This window comes from Crassostrea angulata, chromosome 4, assembly GCF_025612915.1.
Source record: "Crassostrea angulata isolate pt1a10 chromosome 4, ASM2561291v2, whole genome shotgun sequence".
NCBI lineage: Eukaryota > Metazoa > Mollusca > Bivalvia > Ostreida > Ostreidae > Magallana > Magallana angulata.
Genome location: NC_069114.1, coordinates 6,544,397 through 6,564,890, shown reverse-complemented (window position 1 = coordinate 6,564,890; position 20,494 = coordinate 6,544,397). Strand labels below are relative to the sequence as shown.

At 32.5% G+C, this 20,494-nt stretch overlaps 3 protein-coding genes and 1 long non-coding RNA gene across 6 annotated transcripts; 3 read left to right on the top strand and 1 right to left on the bottom strand.

Moving 5' to 3' along the window:
* The first annotated feature begins 961 nt into the window (after nucleotides 1-961).
* On the top strand, nucleotides 962-2,864 carry LOC128179874 (uncharacterized). The gene has a single exon (XM_052847560.1). It carries the CDS (start codon nucleotides 962-964, stop codon nucleotides 2,444-2,446), a length of 1,485 nt encoding a protein of 494 aa, XP_052703520.1. The 3' UTR covers nucleotides 2,447-2,864.
* A 647-nt stretch (nucleotides 2,865-3,511) lies between these two features.
* Nucleotides 3,512-6,948, bottom strand: LOC128179880 (uncharacterized). Of its 3 annotated transcripts, XR_008243157.1 has the most exons (4): nucleotides 6,793-6,948; nucleotides 6,594-6,666; nucleotides 5,641-5,741; nucleotides 3,512-4,670 (listed from the first exon to the last, which is right to left on the bottom strand). It is a non-coding gene; the product is annotated as an uncharacterized LOC128179880 (long non-coding RNA). The 3 variants fall into 3 exon arrangements; XR_008243155.1 differs by having other exon boundaries at nucleotides 6,594-6,948; XR_008243156.1 differs by lacking the exon at nucleotides 6,594-6,666.
* Nucleotides 6,949-9,728: 2,780 nt separating this feature from the next.
* On the top strand, nucleotides 9,729-10,584 carry LOC128180593 (uncharacterized). Its single transcript, XM_052848715.1, has 2 exons — nucleotides 9,729-9,811; nucleotides 10,107-10,584. Exons 1-2 carry the CDS (start codon nucleotides 9,729-9,731, stop codon nucleotides 10,582-10,584), a joined length of 561 nt encoding a protein of 186 aa, XP_052704675.1.
* A 3,187-nt stretch (nucleotides 10,585-13,771) lies between these two features.
* Nucleotides 13,772-16,338, top strand: LOC128179879 (complement C1q subcomponent subunit B-like). Its single transcript, XM_052847568.1, has 2 exons — nucleotides 13,772-14,013; nucleotides 15,841-16,338. The coding sequence occupies exons 1-2, from the start codon at nucleotides 13,836-13,838 to the stop codon at nucleotides 16,248-16,250; spliced, it is 588 nt and encodes a 195-aa protein (XP_052703528.1). The 5' UTR covers nucleotides 13,772-13,835; the 3' UTR covers nucleotides 16,251-16,338.
* Nucleotides 16,339-20,494: the final 4,156 nt, after the last annotated feature.

Sequence of the window (20,494 nt, the reverse complement as noted above, 5' to 3'; positions counted from 1 at the left end):
GATGCGTAAAATTGATATCATATTGTGGAATAAACATAAATGTCTCGAAGTATAAGCTATATTTAGGCTCGGGTCGAAAACGTGAAGAGGGTTCAGCAAGCCTAGCCCTCTGTCACGTTTTCTTAACCCGCCTAAATATCGCTTAATTCATTTATTTCAAGACATTAACCATGTATTTTATATTTAATGACCCTTAATATGTGATGTTATATTTTTATTTATTACTTAAATATGTCTGAATGTTTTACTAATACAATAAAGATCACAATTTCCGTCTCTGACGAATAAAAAATACTCATTTATCTGACAAACTGGGAAATTGGGCATACATAAAATAACTGTGATAAGACCCCTAGAACAAACCAGGAGGTAAAAGGTTTTTTTTTATTTGACCATTTGATGCCTTTTAGCAATAACTTTAATATGTAGAACAAAAAAAGAAATCCCTAGGGCAGAAGTTTAAAAAATCTGCAAAATTGGTACATTTCAAGCAAAATCCCATAGGGTCCTATGTTAAAAATTAACAAACTTTGAGATGGCCCCTTAAAAAACGGTGTGGTAAATGTCTTATTTTTTTTTTATCTTAAAATAATAATTATATCAGTAGAAATTCTTGTCAAAAATTCATTAAAAAATCTAGGGCAGAAAAAATTAGACCCGGCCTCGTTAAATCATCTTACTGATGAATGATATTTCCTTTTTACAATTTATAGACACCATATAATGCTGATGACGACGACTGACTGCTGGTGCTTATGCTGATGTTTTGTACATTGCATAACTACACGAAATGCGATATCAATTCAAATACCCAAACTGATTGTACATGTACGATTAGTCGATCAAATCTTTAGTCTAAAGGATTGGTCTAAGTTACCAAGGCATGCAAGCCTGTAGCACGTCTTTTAAATCTACCTGGAATATTTTTTTTTTTAAATCAAATTTAGGTCAAAACAGAAACATGGCGGCCATATCTTCCATATACCCGCTCGGATCTCCTCAAGAACACATCCCAAAGTGTGAGAAACACGATTTGATAATAGACTTGACATGTGAGGACTGTGATGAATTTATTTGTTCACAGTGTGCCAGAACAGACCACAAGGAACACGACTGGAAAACTATATCCACAGCAGGAAGTCTAAGGAGACGAGAGCTAAAGAAGACTCTGGTAAAGGTTAAGGAGGGAGATATGACAGAGATAGATGAGAATATAACAATGGCATCAAAACAAATGGAAGACAACAAAAAATGTTGTGATTCTGAGGTCTTTAAGCTTCAGAAACATTATGATGCGATTGTGTCAAAACTTGATGTAATCAAGGAGAATTTGGAGACTAAACTGAAAGAAAATCTAGAAAGAAAAAATGCTGAAGTGAGTAAGAAAAAAATAGAATTAGAAAAGAAAAGAGAACAAATCAATGATCTTGTGAAATTTCTTGAAGACAAACACGGTACCATGTCTGACTTAAGTTTGATAGACAACCTCAGAGACTTAACTATCTTCGTGTATAACACAGACAATTATATAGAGAATGGGGGTCATTCTGTGAGGTACAGAAGAGGGGACATTAGAGAGGCATTATTAGAGTCCATGATGGGGCAAACTTTTGATTTGGATGATATCAGTGTTACAGAGACAGATTCATTTCAATATGGAGATAAAGTTTTAAGTGTGTTGGAGGCAATCGATAAAAATACATGTTTTGTGAATGATATTGAATCAGAATATTTCCAACGAATTAATATAAAAAATAAGAAAAAAGAAAAATTCAATGTAGATGTGAATGATGTATGTGTAACAGACAATGGTGATGTGTATGTCTCTGATAGTGCGAACGACTTCATTGTCCGTCTGTCCCCGTCAGGCTCAATCTCTACAGTATTCAGTACAGCTCCACTGGAACCAGAGGGAATCTGTCAATCCACACAAGGAGGACTGCTGGTCACTTTGAGAGATACTGAGTCAGAACTTTATCAACCGGACTCACACAGCAGACGTCTGGTCAGACACGTGACATTGACTGGTGACGTCATCCGTGAGTACGAGTACCAGGAGGACGGTCAGACCAGGCTGTTTACTGAACCATACATAGTCAGACAGAATGGTAACACTGATATATGTGTGGTGAACTGTACAAGTGAATATACTGGTGAACTGGTGATTCTATCTTTAACTGGATCTCTAAAGTTAGTTTACAGTGGAAAGAAACTGACAAGCCCATTCAATCCAACTGATGTAGTATGTGACTCTCACAACAACATCATTGTGAATGACATGTCTAACAGCCAGATACATCTCCTGAGTCCTGATGGGGAGTTTAAGAAGTTCCTACTGACAGAAACTGATATAAAAAACCCATATTCTATATCTCTTTATAAATCCACATTGTGGGTAGGTGACTACCACGGACTCATCAAAGTGTTTCAGTTGAAAAACATTTAAAATCACGATGTACTTGATTTTATGTTGATCTCATATTTGTACACTTTATATTACGAACTCAGAGATATAGATCAAGCATATTATAAATAATGTGTAAATACTGTAAAACAATTAGTGTAGCTTTAAGGTTGTCACTGAAAGGAGAGTATCAACAGAAATTATGTTTGATTTGGATTACTAGCTCTAACAGTCTTGGTTGGCAATGCTTAACTTCAAAGGGGGTTATAAGGTTAATTTTAAGGTTATGAGGTTTTTTTATGTTACTAAATTTTACAAAGAAGCATGACCAAACGACAATAAACAGCCATGTTTCAGAAAACGAGCTACTCGATCCATGTTTGAGTTGATGTTAAAGTTTTTTGGGACAACATTTGTTTTAGATCGTTATATTTACATCTACCGAGTATGATTCACTTTATTTCTTACGGAAACACACCTCACAGCCTACTCAATATTCAGGGTCATGAACCCTGGGGAGCATTCATTATTGTCCCCAAGAGAGACAACTCTTGAAAACATGCATTAACTATAGTCCGTTTCTTAAAGGGGCATGGTCACGATTTTGGTCAAAAATTATTTTGTCGATTTTCATGTTTACAATGCTTCAGTAAGGCATTTTTAATAGGCAACCAAAATTTGAGTGTCATTTAATGAGTTATAAGCGAGTTACAAAGCTTACAATTCTTCGCTATGTAAACAAAGCGTTTGTTTACATTTTGAATGTTGAAGTAAAAATTCCAGTTTTAGACCCAAAATAAAGGTATTAATCGTTAGGGACTGTTTATTTATGCTTTAAATGAATAATAAGATAGACAAACCAGCTTTAAAAAGATTTTTTACTGGTATATTGAATCTAGGTAAACAAAAACAGGGCACGATCCTTGTTTACATGGCGAAGAATTGCGAGTTCTGTATCTTGCTTAAAGCTCAATGACTGGCACCCAAATTTATTTGGTAATTAGAAATGCATTCCTAAAGCATTGCAAATAATAAAAACAGAAAAATAAAATTTGACCAAAATCGTGACCATGCCCATTTAATCTTATTAAAATAAATAAATTGATAAAAGTTTTCAAAGTATTTTAATTATAAATAAATTAATACATATAACAATGAGTAAAAGGCATGAAAAAGGCATGAAAGAAGTACATTTATTCATCAAATATAGTAGGCGGTACATGTACCTGGTGAATATTAAATGTATATTGCTTGTAGGTACATGTACATAAATCTTCACAACTACATTCAATTAATACACTGTGTTATGTAAACTGAAAAAAAATACACAGGTTGTAAGTCTAGAGATCTTTTTTAAAATGAATTTTCTTAAAATGAAAAATAAATTAATGAAATTGCATATATCATTCTAAAAATATCATTATACTAATAGACACGAAGTTCAACATAAATAAAGTGATACATTAGATGAATAGGATATAATGTACAGCAATTTAAGATTTAGATGTCATTTTTCATATGAAAGGTAATTAAAACTCCATACCATTTAAACAATGAAAAGAATGTGTTTTATTGGTGTAAGTTTCATTCAAATGTTGCTTTTTTTTTTTATTAATGATATCATTTATGATCACATCGAATCAGTTTACCTTCTTTTCTATGAATCATTTTCTCAAAGAAGTGTTATTTTCATACTTTATATTATTTTTAAACAAACATAAGACTCGAGCTTTGTTTACATAACAATAAATTCTTACCCCTGTATCTCTTTCATAACTTGACTTCTAACATTCAAATTATGGTCAATTATTCAAAATGTGCAAGTATATCATTTTATGCATAAAGAAATTGAAATCAAAATTTTGATCTAAAATCGTGTCCAAGTCCCTATAAAAAAAACTTGTATAAAATAGTAAGGCTAAATTCCAATTTAAAAAAAATAGCTGTTTCCAAAAATATTACATGTATATGAATATGTTATATAAAAACATATGTTAGATGGATGGGTAGGAAAAATACAAATTAAGTGCACTCGATAAAAAGTTTGCTGGTATTCATTATGTGACCACAATTCATCCAGTAACATGTAAAGTTATGCAACATAAATAAGAATGTTATGAATGATGTGTATAGAACAAATTCTTCTGTGGTTGGCTCCATAAATCTTGAAAAGATGGTGTGAGTTGGTAAAAAGGCAGAATAAGGTTCCATTCTAATCCTCATGCATTCCATTCAAGAAATATTCATTAATGTCATGGTCTGGAAACTAAAATAGAATAAACATAAAGTGTTAAGAGAATTACATGTAATTTTGCAATCATTGTGCATGCACTCATCAAATACTTACATGTATATATTCAATGACGTTTTTTATGGAATATGCAATTACTAACAATGTAATCTTTTCTAATATTGTACATACATGTATTACATCATTTTGCCACTAATTTTAAACCCAGCTGACAGTTCCTTTTTGTTATATATAGAGCGTCAATAGATAGTTGCATCATGTGCATGTACTTTCAGTAATTTTAAAAGCCGTAAAAACATTTCAGTACTACAAAACACTTTAAATTTGTCAAATGATTTTACAAATGTAATATGTACTAATACACCAGTAAGTCACAAGTGATATATACTTTTTAAAGCAGTACAATGTATCACTTATAAGACAACATCAGGAAACCTGGCTCAATCAATTCTGCACACAAATGATAAATGTAATGAATGTGTAACTTCAATGGTGTAACTTCAAAGATATTTAGATATCCAGTGGACAGAAAGATATTAAATATATTAAACAAAGATCAAAGTCACAAACACTTATGTAACACATATGTAACATATGATTGTCTGGATGAGTTTCAACTACATGTATCAACATTCTATGTACACCAAAATATGATTGCGTCAATAACAAAAACTAATCTGAAAAACATATTTCCAGCATAAGAAATTCATGGGATTTCTGCAAATCCCATTTTCTCAGAGAGTGTAAAACACATCTCTTAAAGTTTATAATATTTTCAAACTCCTGGTATTCCTTTCAGAGGTTCCCACCCTTTAAAATACAGATAATCAAGCATATTTGCAACAAGATGCCCATATAAACCTTTCCCTTTTACACAAGACATTGTAGCTATTTAGATGACCTTGCTTAGCTTTCAATCATCTTAAACCAAATATATCTACATATGGAAGACAAGTTGTAAGTTTATTACATGACAAAGAAGTACCTTCTGGGCTTCAGCAGACATGACTGGGTCATTAGCAATATGAAATTGACAATATTTTCTATATTCCCGATCTTCAGATCATCTGGAAGCCGCAGGTAAATCTGTAGATTAGAAGAAAAAAGATAAACCAGCTATCATTACAAAGCTAAATGCTGTCATTATCAAACAAAAGGGTGTGTCCTAGATTACACTTTTTTATGGGCACATGCAGTATCTGAGACATGGTCAAAACATTACCATGATAACAGCTATAACAACTCATTAAGTGGGAAATGACATAGAACTATAAAATTTGTTATGGCTTTTCATACTCTCTCTCTCTCTCTCTCTCTCTCTCTCTCTCTCCATGATCTCTCTCAACATCTTTGTCAGCAATATTTCTAGTGCAATGTGGCATTATTGAAATATAAATATGGTTCAATCATGGAAGCAAGACAATCAATAACAATTACATGTACATGTACACTGTAAATACTCTCTCTCTCTCTCTCTGAGTCTATCTCTCTCTCTCATACTCTTAATCGTATAATGTTATATTTACATAACAAATGCAGACCCTTGATCCATAAACACTCTCATCGTTAATAGATAAATAAGACATAGAGTTAACAGTTTGAATGAGATACAGATATCAAAACCACATGTACAGTGTATACATTGTACGTGTCGAGGAAATTCTGTATGGAAATGACTGAAAGCATGATTGATACAAACTCAATATTCTAGGAAAAGCATACAATATTTTTTAACGTATGCTACATAACAATATGTGTAAAAACTGACTATAATACACCTGCATACACATTTCACACTCAAACATGTCTTTCAAGTCACATTTCATCAACGACCATTAATTATCGACATTTTTGTAACATGTGTACTAGACTTAATGCATTGTAGGCTTTTAAAAGAGTTTTTGAGTAGTTTAACAATGTAAGTAAGTATGTTCTTACCGACGAATGACTACTCCTTAGCACGTTTTAGATTGTTGACAAAATCGAGGATTGCTGTTCAGACTGTTTCATGCTGAACAAAATTTAACGAGATAAGGCTAATCACCCCAAACTTCGACTTCACATTAATAAAAAATTCTTCTGCAACTTTAAATAATTTAAAAGCTTGCCAATATAAGAAACAAAAACTTTTACTTACTTTTTCCATTTAAACTCCTCTCTCGATTTTCACGAGTATGAGACTGGTCTCGTTAAAATCCCGAGATATACGAAGTTTTGACTTTCTCGGGTTTTTTCATTCTTTCGTGAATATAAAAACCAGAAAGGTTCCGATTATGCTAATAAGGCTGTGAGGTGTGGGAAACCTAGCCCTTTAAAAACAGCCAGACTGAAATCTACACGCACTGTTTATCGATTGATCGAAACCTTCTACGACCTAAGAAAACTCATAGATTGCACTGAATAATCATGATGATGTCAGATTCAAACTCCCATAGGAGACGATACTGGCGTGCAACCAGTTCTCGCCGAGTACCATTTCTCGCCAGTACATTGTGACATCATTTTATCAACACATAAAATTATATACGAAAAATGACGTCACAATGTACTGGCGAGAAATGGTACTCGGCGAGAACTGGTCGCACGCCAGTATGGTTGTTTCTGTTAGCTAACGTAATGATGTACATTACCAATAATTTGTTTTGTTTTGTTTTTTTACTTTTTTACGATGAATTTATTAATTTGTTAAAAGAAAGATGTTGATATAAATAATAACATGCTTTCTTTGATGATTCAAGCGGGTTATAAAGGTAGCGATCATTGCAGTAAAATTCACATATCCCGCTAACGCGGATTATGCATTTTTTTTCTGCAATATCGAAACCTTCATATCCCTCATGAATCACCGAAGAAAGCATTTCATTGTTTAAATAGACCCCTATATTGAAGTTTTATTTTTATAGTATTTCAAACATTTCAATATTCACGATAACTACAAGGCATTGACAATCAAGAGCGATAACTTAAGGTCAGACGACACGTTCCTCGAAAAAAATTTTTGTATCTCCTCGTAATAAAGAGTTCCAACAAAAAATTTTAATTTTATAATTACTTTGAAAATGATCAAAATTTACTTGTATTTGGTTATATGCCTAGATGGTCGAGTGATTAGAACCGTGGGTTCACTGTCAGAAGCATATATGTTCTAGAGGTCGTGAGTTCAAAGCCCCGCCCCGGCGGAGATATAGTTATATTATAGTAAATTTAGCTGTCTTGGAGATGTATTTATTTTTATATCAGTAATTCAAGTGTATTTTCAAGAAGATTATATAGTAAATTGCATACTCTAGTATTTTACAGAAATGCCTGGTAAGGTACCCTAATTTTTTGCAAGAAAGCTTGTCAAAGTAGTTGTAAACCATTAACAAATTCCTGGAAAAAGTTATCTAAAATTGAGGAACGTGTCGTCTGACTTTTAAAAAAACCCCATCGATATCATGAAGTGTATATTCTGATTTCATGACCAAACACTTTTGGTGTTCCCGCGATGCTTGATTTGTTCTTTTACTTAATGTTGAGTCAGGTTGGTACTGATATCTTATGCTTGATTCATGTTTATTTCAGTTAGTGTGATATTTACATACGTACATGTCTACAAAAAAAATGTTAAAATGTATAAATGTTTATTTTTTTTATTAACATAAACGTACAATCATGTCGTTGTCCTTTGAAAGCCCTTAATTTGCCAATCATATACATTTTTTTTTTACCAAGTTCTTCAATAACACTATTTATCGCTCTCCATACTATCAAAATTAATAAATTGTTAATTGAAAAATATGAATGTACAGATATGACATTTTCCAAGAATGCTGTAGTTTTGTAATCAAATGCAAATAATATATCCACGTAAAATCACATAAAGTTTATATTTTTCTGACAGCTGTGAACTACATGAAATTATAACAAGAGGCTCACAGGCCGTGACTTGATCGACTGTTATTCACAATCATGGTATTTTGGACATCATTTCCTACACTTCTTACAAACATATTCAATTTTTTTCAAGTGATCAGTCAGCTAGAGAATCAGGACAAAACGGAAATCTTGATTTTCTTGTCCTTAGTTTTTCTACCAATGTAAAAAACCTAAATGGTGAACTTTATTTCCCTAATCTTGAATTTTTCACTGTAAAGGGCTTTATCTCTGCAAAACCAGTTCCTCGTCAAATATCTGCTGTCCAGATAAACAAACAATTTTGAACATATCATACGGCACATTAATGAAATGATTCAAAGCGGTTGTACGGTGCGTATAAGTTTACTAGGAATTGAAATATGTCAGTTTTGGTTAAATTTCGCAACAATGAGTGACCTAGTTTCTGGATCAATAAACTTTGTTCCAGGCATTCAAATTATCACATGATTTTGCACTGCAAATAAACATCTGAAGCTCGCCATAATGGATTGTTAAGCTTTGTAGTTTATCTATAGGGTAATGACATTAGGTATGTTTCATAACTCACTTTATGTCTTATTGTGTATCCCTCATTAGCATAAAATCTGGACTGTTTTTTATGGATAAATTTATATCTTATTCTAAATTCAGTCAAAGAAATTAAATATATAATAATCACAAATTTTACAGTTAATGCATGAAATGGAATCTATACATCCTACATTTGGTATGTTAATCAAACCAAGATTATACACGTACACATCATAAAACATACGGTTTCTGACTTTTCAGGTTTGGTTAAACCTAAAGTTACCATGGACCCCTGAAACAGTGCACAGGATGTTGTACGCTGCACCCTGTGTAAAACATCTATGGCCCCAATGTACTGTGAAGTTTGTCATATACATCTGTGTAAAGACTGTGTAGAGAAACATTTATCTGATTCCTCTAAAGTCCATAAAGTGGTGCAACAATAATTAACAACTCTTAACTATCTTAAATGTATCAAACACCCCCCAAACAATGTGAACTCCACTGTGAATTCCTATTTGTAGATTGTGTATTTCTTGGGAACATTTTAGACATAAACCAGTTGACATTTTCCAAAACTTTGAAGACAGAAAAGGAGTTTCTCTGTCAGCACTATCTCTTACTACAGAGGAACAATAATACAGCATGGCCACCCAGGGAGGCGAGTCCTCTCCCCCAGACCGGTCACTGATGGATGTTTCCCGGGTCATCACAGCTATAGCCACAGGGTATAGAAGTGTATACGGTGTGTCCTGTCGTAATGATACATAAATCTGGATGTATGGTGAAGACAGTAGAATCACCTGCGGGGTGAAAAAATGAGTCCATCTAAACAAAGTCAGGGAAGAATCCATGGGACATAGCAGTGACAATAAGTGGGGATCTAGTTTATACTGATTACAGAAATAGAACTGTGAACATAGTGAAGAATACACAGATACAGACAGTGATCAGACTACGTGGCTGGTGACCTCGCAGTGTCTGTAGTACCTCCTCTGGTGACCTACTGGTTGTCATGGACAGTGATGATAATCCCACAAAAGTTGTGTGTTTCTCTGGCTCCACCGAAAAACAAAGTATTCAGTACGACGACAAAGGACAACCCCTCTATTCATCTGGTGTATATCGCAAAAATAAACATATCAGTGAGAACAGAAACCTAGATATCTGTGTGTCAGACTATAAAGCCGATGCAGTAGTGGTGGTCAATCAGTTGGGGAAACTCCGATTTACCTACACTGGTCCTCCCTCTACTAACAAGGGATCATTTGGTCCACGTGGCTTCACAACAGACAGCGAAGGTCGTATCCTGACAGCAGATTATAATAACGACTGTATTCATATCCTGAATCAGGACGGACAGTTCCTCCGCTACATTGACAACAGTGACTTACACCGTCCATGTGGTTTATGTATGGACAATGACAGACACAGACCCCTTGTGTCTGAAAACATCACAGGCAAAATGAAGAAAATCCAATATTTTATGCAACTCAACTAACTGTAAACATGAAATGTAAACAAAGAGTTTCTAGTTTATAATTATATTAACATCCTGTGTTTCAATATATGACATATATACATTGTACAAATTGTAATCATGTTTGTGATAGAGTCATTGTGTGTTGGTAATGTTTCACAGATTTACTACTGACCATGTTGAATAGCTATAAACATTCTGTTTCACAATACATTCTTTTTATTCATTTTAGGCATAAAGAAACAGGTCTAAAACTGGAATTTTCACTTCAACATTCAAAATGTAAACAAAAGCTTTGTTTACATAGCGAAGAATTGTAAGCTCTGTAACTCGCTTATTACTCAACAAATGGCAAATTTGGTTGCCTATTAAAAATGACCTACTGAAGCATTGTAAACATTAAAATCGAAAAAATAATGTTTCACCAAAATTCTCTTCGTATTCAACAAATCTTTAGGGCCAAATAGTTTTTCAGAAGAAGATTTTAAAAGAAAAAACGTTTCAAATTTTTTTTTCAACATAGAGACGGACAACTCCGGAATGAATATTTTTCCGGCGTTGCGCACCCCTTTCCATTCACACTATCGACCAAAGTTTAGTATCAAATGATGGTTTTTTTTTAATCTAAATAAATTTATTGAAAAAATTCAAACATTTTTAGATAGTCTTTTTTAGATATTTAAACTAAAACATTTCAACCCCCTGGGATTTTAGGTTGAAAAAAATACCCCACAGAAAACCCCAAGAAACCCCATGAAATTATATATTGGGAAAAAACCACCATTCCCGAAAAAAATCAGATGGGGTTTTTATTCCCATATTTATTGCTGGTGTTGGTTTTTTTCCCATATTTACTTAAGTAATGATAATGGGGTAAAAAAACCCATAAAATATTAATCTGAAGTGAAGTAATAGAATCTGTTAAAATGTGTGATAAAAGGCCGATTGAATAGTTGATATAGCTTGCAAATTATTACTAGACAATTTACAAATAAAGTTTAATTTACAAATCAAAATTAAGGTAGTACTCGGCACTAAATGGGCTCAATCATTAAAAGCTTAGCTTTAAATGATAAATATACATTCTAGCAATACATATACAAAAGAAAATATATATGTTTACATGCTAGTTTGTTTGTTATCACCTCTCAGACGGGTGTACCCCCTTGCGAAAATTATTGACAATTATGAATTTTGCCAGACGTCCGTTTTTCCTAAAAATAATTACCAATTTTGGGAAAATTAGAACTGAACATACAAAATAGAATATAACTATTTATTTAAGCCATATCTCATCAATAATTTTGCGCAAATTTTTGTAAGTAAGTACGCTTTATGGACCTGATGTATCAAAATAGAATACAAAAAATGCAATGCTAGTACGCGTTTGGTAAGTTTTTTACTATTTTATGGACTCAAACTTAAATTCATGGTGTTTATTCTAAAGATTGACATCTTAGAAAAAAGATTTAGTAAAATAAATTATATGTTGACGGAATACTTTTCACGCTATAAGCTCTAAACAAAGTAGACCCTGACGAAAAAATCCGTAAAAATCACATTTTGCTACAGTTTTCTGCCTAAATCTGTCAACAATGTTAGATATCATTTAAACATTAATTAATTGAAGATTGATTAAATTCGAAATAGCTTCTGTCTCTAAATTTAAACTGGTTTTAGTAAAAGAAAAAGAAAAATTCGGGGGGGGGGGGTCAAAACAAAGAAAATATAAGAATACCTGAGATCCTGGTTAATCAGAAACTTCGTTTTTCATTTTACTTTAACAGAATCGAGTTTCTCAACATTAATCATTTCTATCTCTCATAGAATACATATATTACCGTTCTAATTGCGTATTATTGCCATTGTTTACAACAGCGATGTAGAGCAAAATTAATACCGGGTATCAAAAACGCTTTGTAAAAGTCGAACCAATATTGTAAAATCCGTATTATGACGTAGTGCGATACTCGGACTACTTTAATGTATGATTGATCTCTAAAGCTAGTTTTATTATTCATGCTTAAAATTAGCATTAATTTTAAAAATCAAGGAATATATATAGCAGCCCAGATAAAAACTAAACTAACCTAATGTCAACTGTTGGAGAGTATCTGTTCATGTATTCTCACAACTACTTCTTAATTAATTTCATAAGTTATCCTAAATTGATTGTGACTTTCACATTGCGATGGCAAGATGTGGTATTTATCAAGATTTGGTCAGCTAGGACAGTATTACATGTATTACATGTAGTCTGTAATATTGCAATCAAAAATTTTGCTGGCAATGAAGTATTAAAACAGTAAAAATATTTCAACAGCAAAACGATTAGGAAAAATCCCAAACAGCAAATATTTTATGAAAGAATTCCAGCCCAATTGTGGCACAACCCTTTTGTCATATAATGATCATTATTCATTCGAATTTATTTTGTTCTAAACTCAAAAACACAACCCCACAATACATTTAAAAACCCAAACAACTCCGGCATATCAAAGAACATTTGCACTTAAACGATAGAGAATGGGCCCTTTTTCAGTGCCGTTTTTATGTAAAAAAAAAATAAAAAAAAAAAAATAAATATATATATATATATATATATATATATATATATATATATATATATATATATATATATATATATATATATATATATATATATATATATATATATATTTATATATATTAAAAATGCCTTTTCCGTAATATTTAGGCACTGTTGGACACTTCTGATTTATATCTACGTTTATCTTCACCAAAATTAGCATACATTTTAAACAATTGACGAATTTAAATCATGACTATAGACTATCTTAATCCGGGAAAATTATACAAACCTATTTGAAATGTGTCTATTTAAATAAGAGGATGGAGACATTCAAATCAGCATTGGTGGATCAACTGGCGCGTTTGCTGAATTATATTTCATGCGTTACTTTATGTCTGAAAAAAAAAACGAATAAAGCTTTGAAGTTGCATATTAGCATAGTGATCAACCAAACATTCTTGATCATATAAAGTCGATAGAAAACGATTTAAAACGTGTCAGTGTTTAACAGTGAGCACATTTTACAAACGTCAATTACGATTGTAGGCTGACCCCTAAATTATTAAATATTATATGCATAGCCTTTTGTAATTCCTAATTTTTTGGTAATACGATACAATAATGTGGTATTAGCATGATGAAGAAGGTGTGGCAGATGTTGTTTCAGTATACATAAATATAACAGAGAGAAAGGCCTACTTATCATTTATACGATCAAAGGATGTTGTTGACTTTGTTATTTGTGGCTTCGTTCAGTTTACTTTGTCTAGCTGGAAACAACGAACAAACCAACATGATGACAAAGGTTGACTTGTTAAAGTCGATTATTTACGACAACACCAAAGCTACGGTAACTCTGGATTCTACAGCACTAAAACAACTCATTCAACTGTTTGCAGGTAATTGAATGTTTACATTTCTGTCAAAACCTTATTTTCTGAGTAATAGAATCAATGTTAATCTGGCTCTGTCCTTTTCAAATACAAATGTAAAGAATAATGACCCCCGTAGAACAATGACTGGGCCTCATTTTTCGACGTAGAATAATGAACACCCAGCTGTAGAATATTTGAATTATTTTGAAAAAACAAACAATGGTCATTTTTCTTTATGTTAAACATTAAGAGAAATGCCCTCGAGTCGTAGAAAAAAATGACCCCTGCATTACCAAGAAAAGATTTGGGTTACCCCATACCCACGCGATTCCTCTTTTAAATAACTTGAAGTTGAAGTTTCAAAAATAACATTAATATGTAGTTCACATCAAAAATTTTATTGTTTACGTACAACGTTTCCATTGCAATTTTCTGTTACAGTAGATAAGGTGCATCTGTGATTACAGTGTAGGGACGGACGGAAGTATAGTCCTCTACATTACACAGAGTTCTTAAAGAGGCTAGGTGGTCAATAAATTAACCATTATAATAGATCTGCCTTAAACTTTAACTTAGAATATTCTGTCCACATACTAACATATAGTGAAGAAAAATACACAAAAGCTTAGCTTTAAGAAACATTAGTTTCTGATATCTTTTTACAGAGCTCTTCTTCATTGGAGATTTAAATAGTCTAAAAATGACCACGACCATCGTGCCCTTTTAATATTTCGATTTTTGGTTCCTCGACACATTGATATTTTATCTGATTAATCGATAAACATTCTTTTTTGAAATATGATTTCACAAAACAGATACCAATATCGCTTTCAATTATATTATGTGAATTTTTAAATGTTTAAATGAAACGAAAATAAAACTGTTTTGTCTGCGAACAGGGTATTTTAGAGCTTAAGATTTTATAGGTAGATCATTTGAGTGAGAATTTCTAACAGTGGAGTAAACTTTTCATAATTTTGGTTTAATCATTAAATCTGGGTACTGCATGTGCATACCCAGTAGTTAGTTGAAAGGAAAATTATAAACGCCATTTATAATTCATAACCAATATAGACCCTACTCTTTCATCAATACTTTGTTGTGATGTAAACTATACTTTGATACAATATGTCAGAATCTTTATACCAATAATATATTAAAAGTTATATTTACATCCACCAAGTACTATTACCTCTATTTATTACGAAAAGTGATTGAAATTTATAGCTCGGTAAAAGCTGACAGAATTAAAATCTACACTCACCGTTTATCGATTGGTCAAAACATTGATCGACCTAAGAAAATCAGACTGTACAAATAAACCATGATGATATCAGCCTCAAATTCCCGTTGGAGAAGATTTTCTTGTTTGTTTTTACTAACGTACTGATGTGCATTAATAGTAATTAAGTTGATTTTACTTAAATTAAATTAAGCAATAAAATGCAGTTTTTTGTGACATGCGGGTTATGAATGTAACAATCGCTGGAAATAAATTTAAATGACACGCAAGCACGGATTATGTACTTTTCGGCAACGTCGCCACCTTCATATCCCACATGAATCATTAACGAAAGCAGTTTGAATAACAAAAAGATTTTTATTTACTAAAATATATCCCCTCCTTTAGTTTAAATTTTAGAGATTCTTTTATAAACAAAAAAAAAAAAATATTTAAGAAAAACTTATGTTTGTAAAGTGTCAATATTCTACAGGAGTCACTTTTCTTCACGTACAATTTTTAAAGAAAATGACACTAATTAAGGCAGAGGGTCATTTTTCTACGTAAAGTGATGAACGGGGTACCCGTTATATGTACAATTTAAATAATGTTTTTTCATATCTCTACAGATTCGTCTAATTCTGCTCAACGCATCAGCTTTTCTGTCTTCTTAAATTCCCGCCATGTTATCACGCTCGGTGCGAGGCAAACCGTAAAATATGATAGAATTCTAACAAACGACGGGAACGGATATGACGACAGAACGGGAGTGTTCACGTGTCCTTTGGCAGGAACCTACATGTTTGTTGTCGATTCTTTATCTTTCCCTGGAACCTGCCTGGATCTGAAAGTCAACAAGAACAAAGTTGGGAGACTCCATGTGTCTTCTGCGCACAAAGGAAACCCAATCATCCAAATAAGCAGAACAATCATTGTAAAGCTAAAGACTGGGGACCATGTCAAAGTTGAAAATGAGCATAACAGGGGTACGATACACCCTACGATGTATTCAGGATTTACAGGAGTCCGCATGTATTGACCAAGGATTCTATTATTAAACGATGCAACCTGTTCATTTTGATTGAAATTAACACGCTCTCTAATAACCGTACAGAAATAAATGAAATATTGAAGTGAGTATTTTGTCATTTTTTATTTGAAGCTTATATAAAATAAATAACATATTATATGGTATATATTTGATAAATTGATATTTAATTAATTCAATCACTTCACTGACTGTTTTTGGCTGAAGTAACTTATCAACGAATTACCGGCTAAGTGGAGAACGTTTATATATATATATATATATATATATAATAAAAAACTTTTAAAACACTGTTTCAAAATATTTCGACCGTGTTACCGGTCTTCATCAGTCGGTGTTTATTGTCTATAGCAACACAACGTAGAACATATACTATGACGTCACAATATGAATACAGTCTGGCAAGTGACGTCATACAACAATATTGCGCCAAAAACATATGAAATAAAGGTGAGAATCTATAGAAAGCACAGTGATAGCCGTAATTAGTACATAAACAAGTAATAAATGAAAAATGTATAGATAACGGGACATAAAATAAAGGAAATGTCTATACAAACCAGTAATAATGTAGTCTAAAGACAATAATGTTCCCTTTTGTTTAAACCAAAAGGTATATAAGTATTTAATTTTTTCTTCCACAAATTTTCTCTGAATTTTCTGTAAGTTTCATCTTTGTACAATTTTTCGATACCTATTACAGAATAATCCTCAACTGTGTGTTCGTCAGTATAAAAATGCATTGCTACAGGGTCGTTAGTTTCTCTCCTGATCAGTGACAAATTTAAAACATGTCTTTGATATAAAGTCACCCCCGTTTCCCCAACATATACAATTTTGTTACACTTTTTACAAAACACCCCATAAACAACATTACTTGACTTGCAATCGATATGATTTTTAACTTGATACGTTTTGCCCTTAGCATCTTGAAATTGGCCAGAACAAATAATATATTTACACATAACACATTTTTTTGCACCACACGGCTCGGATAAGTGTTGTTTTTTAAAAAAGAGGTTATTATGTTTCTTATGGACCAATATGTCTTTCAAGTTTTTGTCTCTCCTGAATGCAACTATAGGTGTGTTATGAAACGCAAGTTTTAGGCGGTCGGAATTTTCGAGAATTTTTTGACGTTTCTTTAGTATTTGATGAATATTTGGTAGTCCTCTGGAATAGTTTAACACAAACGGAACACGGTTACACTTTTTGTTGTTTTTTCTGTAGTTCAATAAATCCGAGCGGTTGAGTTTATCCACCTTCGCCAGCTGATCCTCGACATCCTTGTTGGAATATCCACATTTGCGTAGATTAGTTTTAATTTTCTCCCGTTGTTTGAAATATCCCTCATCTGTTGAGCAGATTCGGCGCGCACGGATACCCAGTCCAAATGGTATAGATTTTTTTGTAGATTCAGGATGGCTGGATTTTTTATTTAAGTACATGTGTTTGTCAGTGGGTTTACTGTACAGGTCGGTAAAAAGATATCCTTTTTCAATAGTAACATTTACATCTAGGAACTCTATGCTAGATTTAGAAAAGCGTAGATCAAGCTGAATATTTGGATGTATACCATTTGCCATTTCATGGAAATGTAGGAGATCGGCTTCTGTCCCTGACCAGATTCCAAATATGTCATCGATATATCTAACATAAAAAAGAGGTTGTACGTTACACTGTTCCAAAAGAATACGTTCCCAATCCCCCATATATATACACGCATAGTTTCTGCCAAGTTTGGATCCAATAGCAGTTCCTTCTGTTTGAATATACTGTTTGTTGTTAAAACTAAAATTGTTATTTTCCAGGACAGCATCCATCATCTGTAAAATGGTATTTGTGTCAACTTCTTTTTTCTGTCGTTGATTTAAAACTTTTGCTATTACTTCCCGCGCTTCTTGTCTGGGTATACTGGGATACAGCGCTTTCACGTCCATACAAAATAATATTGAGGAATTGGATAATGGTTGATTTACGGTAGAAAGTTTTCTTAAAAAATCCGTAGTGTCTTGTACATAACTTTTTAACGATTGGTTTGCCTCCTCCAATTGCGATTCTACATATTCTGCAAGCTTCTCTGTTGGATGTTGGCGGCCATTTACTATTGTTCTCAATGGATGGTTTTCCTTATGAATTTTTGGATTTGCCTGTAGTTTTCCTGAAGATATTTCTGTAGGTAAAAGATAATGTCGTAATTCAGACGTGATGGATCCTCTTTTATACATATTGTTAATTAGCTTCTTAATTTTGTTGGTGATTTGTTTGCTTTTATCTACTTTAACTTGATCATATGACGCACTGCTAATCATTTCGTTCTCCAACTGATCGACGTACTTATTGGTGTCCATCACTACTATCCCAGATCCCTTGTCTGCTGCTCTAATAATAATGCTTTGATCATGTAATAATTCCCTCATTGCTTTGTCTTCTGAAACAGTTATGTTACTTGAAAATTTTCTATTTAACCCCCGGATAACGTCTTCTTTCACTTGTCTGATGTATTCATCCAACCACTTGTCTCTTCCCTCTTCTGGTGTCCAATTACTTTTAGAGTTTTTATGATTAACAGTACCTACATCTTGTGAAGAAATGCCATTTTCTTCGTCAATGAAATACTCCCGAAGCCGCATCCTACGTTCCCAAGTTTGCAGATCTGTTAGTAACTGTGTGAAATCAATATTTTTTCTAGTTGGTACAAATTTTAATCCTTTTTTCAATAAACTCATTTGATCTGCAGTAAGTTTTTTTGATGATAAGTTAATAACTTCCATTTCACATGTTTCAGCTACTGTTTTTGGTGAACATACTTCTTGTTCGTTGGCCTGAGTAGTTATTTCGTCAATATTAGCGTGCATTGATGGTTGGTAATTCTCTTCTTCAGGAGAGGGTGATAAGTTGCAAATACATGGGCGATGTGAGGTCTTAATTAAGTTAAAATGATTTGACGAATAATTAAGACAAATAAAATCTTTCTTATGATTACATTCACCAAGCGGATATTTCTGCCACTGCAATTGTCCTTTGAAATATGTTTTAACAAAAATGTCTTTATCAAAACGATATTGAATTTTGGTAATTCGTTGATAAGTTACTTCAGCCAAAAACAGTCAGTGAAGTGATTGAATTAATTAAATATCAATTTATCAAATTGTGCAATGTTCATTTAAAATATAATAAAATAACTTTGGACATGCGGTAATACATCGACAGATTGAATAAATTTTTAACCCTTATTCATGTTTTCATTTAGTTGCAATGTATCGTGATATGTATCGTATAGCATCTCATGTATCGTGATATAGATAAAGATATATAGATATATATATCTATATCTATATCTATATACTAAGAACTAGGATTTTCCCAGCAATCTGCTGGATTGTGGTTTCTTTCTATCAGAATCAGTTGTTGAATTTTGTTGAAACTTGTATGTTATGACGCAGAAAAGTTGATTAAGTTTCCTGATGAGAGAACCTTTATACATTTTGATGAAGGTTTAAATGTTTTTACAGGAAGAAGCTCCTCCAATTTTTAAAAGAAAGCATTGATAAGATAATGTTAACCCAAAGATGAGTCGAGTGATAAGAACATTTACTTTGATATATCAATCATTATTAATTTAATTAGCTGTCTTATTTGAATAAAACCTTCCCTTCTATTATTACTTATTGCAAAACATAATAATATGTTGACTAAAGATGGTACATCTGCTGGAAAAGTGAACGAACTTTCATAACTGGATATCGTGGTTTCCTTTTTGTCGGCTGTGTTTTTGGTTGTCTTGTTTCAGGGTTTGTTATATATCATGGTAGTGTTTATCACAATTTATTACCTCAAGGCAAAAGAATTGCACAAAATCAGCACAAAAAGAGACCGATAGAAAAAGGCTTTCGTTATACGATTACAATCAATAACTGTTACATTTATACTATAGGAATTTCGCAATATCAAACAACCTTTGGAGCTCTTACCGAGCTTAATATGTACAGTGAAAATGGTTTTCAATATGCAATATTCTAAAGATACGTGTGGTTCGGGCATTTTCATACTGACTTTTAAATCTGACTTTTTGTCATTGTATGTTCCTGTTACACGTTATTTCATTATATAATTAGAATCAATTCAATGAATCTTTTAAAAGACTGCATTGTACAGAAAAGATCGTTAAACCCACACAATGTACAACAAATGAAACATTGCATGTTATCAACATTTTTCTAATGACCAGTAAT

What these genes read in the sequence shown, in the direction of transcription:
- LOC128179879 (XM_052847568.1), top strand. Translation starts at nt 13,836, where the DNA reads ATGTTGTTGACTTTGTTATTTGTGGCTTCGTTCAGTTTACTTTGTCTA. An exon ending in ACTCATTCAACTGTTTGCAG is followed by an intron (nt 14,014 to 15,840) that starts GTAATTGAATGT and finishes ATATCTCTACAG; the next exon opens with ATTCGTCTAATTCTGCTCAA.
- LOC128180593 (XM_052848715.1), top strand. Translation starts at nt 9,729, where the DNA reads ATGGCCACCCAGGGAGGCGAGTCCTCTCCCCCAGACCGGTCACTGATG. An exon ending in ATCACAGCTATAGCCACAGG is followed by an intron (nt 9,812 to 10,106) that starts GTATAGAAGTGT and finishes TGTCATGGACAG; the next exon opens with TGATGATAATCCCACAAAAG.
- LOC128179874 (XM_052847560.1), top strand. Translation starts at nt 962, where the DNA reads ATGGCGGCCATATCTTCCATATACCCGCTCGGATCTCCTCAAGAACAC.